This window comes from Euprymna scolopes, chromosome 46, assembly GCF_053919585.1.
Source record: "Euprymna scolopes isolate OS-2025 chromosome 46, ASM5391958v1, whole genome shotgun sequence".
Taxonomy (NCBI): Eukaryota; Metazoa; Mollusca; class Cephalopoda; order Sepiida; family Sepiolidae; genus Euprymna; species Euprymna scolopes.
In genome coordinates, this window is record NC_136527.1 from 72,747,907 (window position 1) to 72,756,484 (window position 8,578).

The window sequence follows — 8,578 nt, forward strand, 5'->3', positions numbered from 1 at the left end:
GACGTCTGTTCACTAGATGCTCAATATCCAGCCTTGAACATAGTAAGTGGCTGTTGTGATAACGCAAAATCGTTTGCAATGTTTTATCAAAAGAGGTGGAGAGTACTGAAAATCTGGGGAAACTCGTTATCACTCAGATTCAAGGGAAGCACAACTGGTTATTGAGCAATCAGTGATGATGATAAGCTGTGTGAAATCTAATGGATTAGGTTGTTCCAAAAGTTCGTAAATACTTGCAAAAAAAATTTTTTAATTTCCTCGATAAGTAAAAAAAAAAAAAAAATGAATCCTCAAATTTAAAAAAAAATTTTTTTTTTTTTTTTTATTACATTTTCACCCCAAACAAGGCACATTGCCACTTTGTTGAAGAGGGCTACTATCAAGGACATAAGCATCGCGGGTGCTGTGTAGGGAGTTGGGCAGCAAGATGTCAGTTCACGTTACACTTGAACTTCTGCATGTCAGTACAGTTGGGGAAGCAGGGACCCAGAAGGGAATTCCAAAGTCTAGCTGTTCTGGGGAAGAAACTACTGGAGTAGAAGGCTCTCTTACATCTAGGGATCTCTACTGTGAAGGGGTGGGATTTAGCTGCCTGTCAGGTTTGTCGGTGGTATTTACGTCGAGGGGGAACAAGTGCTTGCAGTTCGTCAGAGCATTCACCATTAAAGTACTTGTAGAACAGGCAGAGGGACGCAACATTTCGTTGATGGGACTGAGGTTGAAGCTTGGATGATAGTTCAGGACCTATTAGGTTGGCGACTCTTTTGAACCTTGTCTAGGAGTGAGAGACTAGTGGCAGATGCACCGGCACAAATGTGACAAAATAAAGAATCATTTTCCAAGAATTTCTGCAACTGATTTGCAAGCTATCGAATCTTGTCAACGTATCATTCAGCCAGTTTCGAATGAAAGAATTTTTGACACGCTTCCTCGACTTCATTAAGCGAGTTGAATCGGCATCCTTTCAAAAAATGTTGCATTGAATGGAAAAGGCCATAATCCGATGAAGCACAGTCAGGACTGTAGGTTGGATGCGGCAGAACCTCCACACCGTCCAGCTCTTCAAACTTGTCTTTGGTTTTCCTGGCGGTGTGTGGCTTGGCATTTTTCAATGAAATGACATGAAAATATTATGTGTGGGAATTCTAAAAGGTCAAATTTTTCTTTTTTTTTTTTTTTTTTTTTAGCAATTCTAGCTTTTGATTGGCTGCTAGCAGAACATAGATCCATTTAATTGGTCAGTTACTATCACCAGTGTCTATCAGTAGAACCTTTCAATTTTCTAGAATCATACCTTCTCATAACAAAAATTTTGCAACAAATTATTCTCCAAATTTGTCCGATCTATTTTCAGCTTCCTTTGTTCCAGCTTCTTTGACTCGTTGGTCTAGTGGTCTTCATTAATTTGCTGTTTTGATATTTCATTGCAATACAGTCTTCTATTCCAGTAGCTTCTTTCCAAGGACTGCAAGGTTGTGGAACTCTCTTCCTGCTCCCTGTTTTCCTTCTATCTGTAGCTTTATCTTCTTTTAAAGACTAAGGTCAATAGGCATTTTCTGTCTTTGCAATAATCATCTTTCGTTCTTGTTAACTCTTTGCATCAAGTGGCTTCACGCCTTGTCTGGAGAGATTTCCATTAACAAATGTATATGCTAATGTTACATTAAACGAACATGAATTTTTTTATTCTAGCAAAATATGTCTACCTTATTATATGTTGTCATCAACTACAGGAGATATATAAATACATCTATACTCCTATAAATTTGGATTTTTTTTGTGTATTGATATTCATATCAAAAATCGTTTTCTATTTATTTAAAAAGAAAATACACCTTTGTTATATATGGGTCGTGGAATTGCATTCATCTTCAAAAGATCTAGCTAATTTGCATATTCTTTTAAACATCCATTTTAATTAATTCCCTATTAGTTTTTTTCGGTTTTCTTATGGGATGATCAACTATTACGTGTAATTATATTCATGCAGATATTCTACATGATTTATATTTGCGTAAAAAGGTTATAATAAACACAAACCACTTTCTCTATATATTTATGTATGTGTATATATATATATATATATATATATTTAAGTAGATTGTAGTTTGCTTGAAGCATTGTTGAAGAAAATTATAAGGTAAAATTAAAAGCCAAGAACAATGCGAGATTTTTTTTTTATAGAGTAAAATTAAATGAAAACAAAAGAAATAAATTTCTTTTTTTTGTTGTTTGTTTTTTCTTTTTCACACAAATTTTAACTCTAAACAACAGTAATTTTTTTTTTCTGTTGTATTCAAAACTCTAAACAACAGTAATTTTTTTTTTCTGTTGTATTCAATGGTGTTATAACACCATTGAATACAACAGAAAAAAAAATTACTGTTGTTTAGAGTTAAAATTTGTGTGAAAAAGAAAAAACAAACAACAAAAAAAAGAAATTTATTTCTTTGTTTTCATTTAATTTTACTCTATAAAAAAAAAAAAAAAAAAATCTCGCATTGTTCTTGGCTTTTAATTTTACCTTATAATATATATATATTTGTTTGTTTAAAAAATTTTGTCTACTGAACTCTTCTGTCAGTTTTTGGTCTACAGACATGAAACTTCATATATAGGGTATTCAGACCCATGCAAAACTTTATATTTGGGTTTTAGCCCAGGAAAATTGGTGCAGGTCAAACGACGGCATTACAAATATGTATGTGTAATGTAATATCTATTGGTTCATTTTTTAATTTTTAGCCTTGCAGCAAACGTGTGTTCATAGCTCAAGCAATAACGTCAAAGGAAAAAGTAAATTGTAAGCTAAACGCTTTGGGTTTTGATTCTCCGTGGTAGTGCACGAGTCATTTTTTTTTAATATATATTATTTTTATTGGAATTCATTATTGAGATGAGCATTATTTATATTAACTTATTTATATTAATTTATATATACTACTTTATTTATTTATATTTATTTATTTTAATTTATTTATTTTAAATTATTTATATTAATTTATTTATATTAAATTATATTTATATTAAATTATTTTAATTTATTTATATTAAATTTATTTATATTAAATTATATTTATATTAAATTATTTTAATTTATTTATATTAAATTATTTTAATTTATTTATATTAAATTATTTTAATTTATTTATATTAAATTATTTATTTTAAATTATTTATATTAAATTATATTAAATTATTTTAATTTATTTATATTAAATTATTTTAATTTATTTATATTAATTTATATTAAATTATTTTAATTTATTTATATTAAATTTTTTTAATTTATTTATTTTAAATTATTTATTTTAAATTATTTATATTAAAGTATTTATATTAAATTATTTTAATTTATTTTAATTTATTTATTTTAAATTATTTATATTAAATTATTTATATTAAATCATTTATATTAAATCATTTATATTAAATTATTTTAATTTATTTATTTTAAATTATTTATATTGATTTATTTATATTTATTTATATTAAATTATTTATATTTATTTATTTATATTAAATTATTTATATTAATTTATTTATATTAAATTATTTATATTAATTTATTTATATTAAATTTATATTAAATTATTTATATTGATTTATTTATATTAAATTATTTATATTGATTTATTTATTTTAAATTATTTATATTGATTTATTTATTTTTAATTATTTATATTGATTTATTTATTTTAAATTATTTATATTAATTTATTTATTTTAAATTATTTATATTAAATTATTTATATTGATTTATTTATATTAATTTATTCATATTAAATTATTTATATTAAATTATATTATATTAATTTATTTATATTAATTTATTTATTGCGAACTATTATCCTCATCTTTTATTTGTTTGTTTATTCACAACGTTTCGGCCAACTATTCCTCTGGCCTTCGTCAGGTGGTAACCGCAACGGATAGGAACTCCGAATCTCCTAACTGCATTCTCAGCCATCACTGCCATCCGTAGTTGTTGTCGTCGTCTCACCACGTTTTGACCAAGTAAGCCCATGGAAGATCAGATAATAAACAAACGTGGATTTATAAGATCAAAAAATCTAACCTTGATCGCCCTTCGGGACCCGTGGCGCAGTTGATAGAGACGTTGAATTTCTATGGTTCCAGATGAACATTGTCTGAAGATAGTGGTTTCAATCCTACCCAAAGCCGGCCAGAGGAATAGTTGGCCGAAACGTCATTTTTTTTTTTTTTTTACTTTTTAAATTATTACTATATAATACTAAATACAAAATCTGCATTAGCCAGCTGAACCCATCCTGAGTGAATAACGCCGAGTCAAACAAAGCTTCTCTCTTTACATCACCAACACTCTGATCCACATCTGGCATCAATTGAAATGAATGGCTCTCGTCTTCAGGAGACCTCTAGTTTTGACAAGCTTCTTGGCTTGAACATTACTCCTGATCTTAAATGGAACACGTACATCAAATCTGTTGCCAAGGCCGCTGGAAAAATGGTGGGATCTTTCTATCGATCCGGTAGATATCTCACTGCTGATGCTATTCTCTATCTATATAAGAGCCAGGTACGTCCAAGGATGGAATACTGTTGCCACATCTGGGCAGGAGCTGCTAGAAAGGACTTGTCCTACCTTGATAGAGTTCAAAATAGACTTCGTAGTCTCATAGGAGATGTCCTTTTCTCTTCCTTGCAACCTCTATCTCACAGAAGAGATGTTGCGAGTTTGTCTCTGATGTATCGTTATTTTCATGGAAAGTGTTCGACTGAGCTTCAGTCTATGGTCCTCCCTCGCCAAACTTTCACAAGAAACACTCGTCTAGTTGTAAACACTATCAATAATTCCCCCCACTCTTTATCTGTGCCTAAACCTAAACGTAGATTCCATGAACAAAGCTTCTTTCTTAGAACTGCACACCTGTGGAATTGTCTTCCGTTTTCCTGCTTTCCGGCTGACTACAATATGGTTGTGTTCAAGTCTAACGTAAATAAGTTCTTGATGAGCCGTTCCATATAAGTTATCAAATTTACCAAATTTTCATTACTAATGATTACTATATTGTCCAATTTCTACTGTACACTCTTTAACCCTTATCCTTGAGTGGCCTCTTGGCCTTGATAATGTGGTGATGCCTATTTAAAAAAAAAAAAAAAAAAAAACCTAACTAATCTCTCTGGTTGCAATGGAATCCTGGTACCGAGACGCTTCCATTGACAAAAGAAAGTCAATGCAACTTAACGGATTTTTTTTTTTTTTAATTGGAACAGAATGATCTTTTAAAGAGATCTGGGTTCCCACTAGAAAGTGACCCTGTGTCTTACCTTGTCTTTATGGAAAACAGGTTTACAAAAGAGGCCAGTTGAAGCCATGGTTAGACACCATCAAAGCCAATGTCAAACCTACATCCAATCAACAGGTCTTCAGTGTTTGCCACTGGTCGTGAAACTGGCTGCCGATAACTATTTAGCCACTGCAGATTGCTGTGCATCGTCTGGGTTCATTCAGGATGCTGTGTGCTCATTGAGAAGAGCCGGTTCAACCTATCCTGGGTGAATGCTGCCAAAAGTCAAGATCAAGTCATTTTTTTTTTATTATTATAAAGCAGTCACCACTTATCAAAGCCAAGAGGCCACTCGAGGATAACAGTTAATGAATGTACAGTAGTCAATGGGACAATGTCATAATTGTTAGTAGTGGAAATTTGGTAAATTGGATTACTTAAGGGGAACGGCTCATGAAGAATTTGTTTACGTTGAACTTGAAGATGGCCATATTGTGGTCAGCTGGAAAGCAGGCACACAAAAGAGAGTTTCACAGGTGTGCAGTTCTAAGAAAGAAGCTTTGTTCTTGAAATTTACGTTTAGGCACAGATAAAGAGTGGGGGAAATTATTGATAGTGGTTTCAACTAGAGGAGTGTTTTTCGTGAAAGTTTAGTGAGGGAGGACCATGGATTGGAGCTCAGACGAGCACTTGCCATTATAATAGCGACAGAGTGGAGACAGGCTTGCAACATGTCTCCTGTGGGAAAGGGGTGGCAGGAAAAAGAAAAGGGCATCACCTACTAAGCTAAAAAGTCTTTTTTGAACTCTGGCAAGGCAGGAGCAGGTGCTTCTTGCAGCTCCTGCTAAGAGGTGGCAACAGTACTTCATCCTAGGATGTAATTGGCGCTTGTATAAGAAGAGAACTGCATTGGCAGTAAGATATCTACTGGAGCGGTAGGATTCCACCATTTTTCCAGCAACCTTGGCAATAGATTTGATCTACGTGTTCCATTTCAGATCAGGAGTAAAGGTCAAACCCAGAAGCTTGTGAAAACATGGAGCCTCCCCAAGATGAGTGCCATTCATTTCAATTGATGCCAGATGGGGGTCAGAGCTTGGTTTTAGGTAAAAAAAAAAATAAATAAAATAAAAAAATATTTAAAAACAAATGTTTGGATACTTACCATACTGTCAGAATAAAATGAACGATTACAATAACCTGTAAGATAAAAGAAACTTTGTTTAAAATTAAAATCACAATATAATCACTAATATATATCTGGGAAAACAATATTATGAATCAAATATTTCAACCTTTTAACAAGCCCTTTTCAATGAAATTGAGACAAATTTTTTTTTTTTTTTTCTTCATTGTAAAATAGAATCAACTAAAAATTAAATTTTTCTTTTTAATAACAAGAAGCATTATTAAACAATTGTATTTGGCATACAAGTCTGATAAAAAATTGTTTTACCTTTTGTTTCAAAAGCCATTTCGGTGAATGAAATAACTAAATTTACTAATATATGAAAGGTGTTATACGGCATAATCACGTAGACACACCGTTAAGTTAAGCAACGATGAGCCTGGCCAGTACCAGATGGGTGACCATTAGGGACTTCTAGGTGCTGTATGTGCTCTCCGCTTATCTCAGCAGTGTTTCCAGTCGTCCTGGACTTCTCCTTGCCACTGGACTCAAGTAGTGTCGATTCAGGAGAGGTGTGGTTCGATATTGCACAACCCTTGCTTCACAATTACACACACAGCTGCCCCTACATAGGGGGGGGGTATCCTTTGTCTTTCAAGACTGAGTGGAGGCACCGACGAAGGGCGTTCCAAAAGTAATGCCTCCTATTTTTTGTTCTGCCATTCACATACAAACCATTTACGGAAGCTGACTTTTACTGCCCTGTAAATGAACTGGTCTTTCGTGCCAAAATCATGAAAGGTCGGCTTAATTTATACGTTGGTACATAGAGCCATCATGATTCGTTCGCCATGTAGACTAGACTCCGAACTAGACAAGATCAGGAAAATATTCATTAATAATCATATGCAAATTATAACATTATAATTAACAACATTTGACAATTAAACAACAAAAAGATGAAATTACATAAAGATTATACTTTTATGTTTAGCCATGCAGATTGAACCAATATTAACCTGTATTTCTTTACATAGGCATCACCACTTATGAAGGCCAAGAGGCCACTCGAGGATGAGAGTTAAAGAGAGCACAGTAGAAATTGGACAATATAGTAATCGTTAATAATGGAAATTAGGTAAATTTGTTAACTTATATCCAGAAAACCTTGTTACTGATTGTATTAACAGAAAAGTTGCAGATTTCGAATCCCCTAAAATATTTGGGCCTTTAAAATGTCCAGTTTATTTAAAACTAGTCTGGGTTCCCGGCATTGCCTGGGTGGTTGGAGGTGTGTGCTGAGCAATAAATTTTTTTTTTTTTTTTTTTTTTTTTTTTTTTAAAATGGTAGTAGGCAGGCAGGCTTGAACCCGTACTGTGAAGGAGGAAAGAACGTGTGAAAAAAAAAAAAAAAAAAAAAAAACACAGGACGTCTTTGCTGTTGTGTTGCGTCCATCACCAACCCGAAAGTGGTCAAGGTTTAAATTAAAGGCTAGACAATCAAAAAGAGGGGATGACTTTCATAAAAATCGGCGAAAAAAGCGACCCATCCCTGTAGAAAAGTGCCCAGTTGAGGGTGAAGGAATTGATGTTTTTGGCCAATTTTTTTTAATATTTGTTGTCCAAAGAGTCGAGCTTCAAAATGATACCGATCTCGTGAAACTCTATCACCTCTGTCGAAAGTTTTAGGCAGACATACAAACATTTTTTTTTTTTTTTTTTTTACATGGGTGTTACCACTTATCAAGGCCCAGAGGCCACTCAAGGATAAGGGTTAATAGGTATACATTAGTCATTGTGATTTTAGCATAGTAAACAGTGGGAATTTTGTAACTTGGATTACTTAGGGGGACGATTCAATTAGAACTTGTTCACATTGGACTTTTTCTTTTTTTTTTTTTTTTTTTTTTTTTTCATAGGTATCAACACATTATCAAGGCCAAGAGGCCACTCAAGGATAAGGGTTAAAGAGTGTACAGTGGAAATTGGACAATATAATAATCATTAGTAATGAAAATTTGTTAAATTTGATAACTTATATGGAACGGCTCATCAAGAACTTATTTACGTTAGACTTGAACACAACCATAGGCGAGATTGACCTCTTTACAGCCAAATTTCTGGCTGAAAACCGATTACAAAGATTTTCCCAAATCTCAGTACCCTGTATATC

General features: G+C 32.4%; 1 protein-coding gene across 12 annotated transcripts in view; it reads right to left on the reverse strand.

The window, feature by feature from the left end:
• The window catches only part of LOC145271177 (type-1 angiotensin II receptor-associated protein-like), a 194,086-nt gene that overhangs the window by 58,876 nt on the left and 126,632 nt on the right, over positions 1-8,578 (reverse strand). For all 12 annotated transcript variants that reach the window (XM_080126713.1, XM_080126717.1, XM_080126711.1 and 9 more), the window contains exon 2: positions 6,442-6,476. In XM_080126713.1, the coding sequence (XP_079982839.1) occupies positions 6,442-6,476 (35 nt within the window). The remainder of the gene's footprint in view (positions 1-6,441; positions 6,477-8,578) is intronic.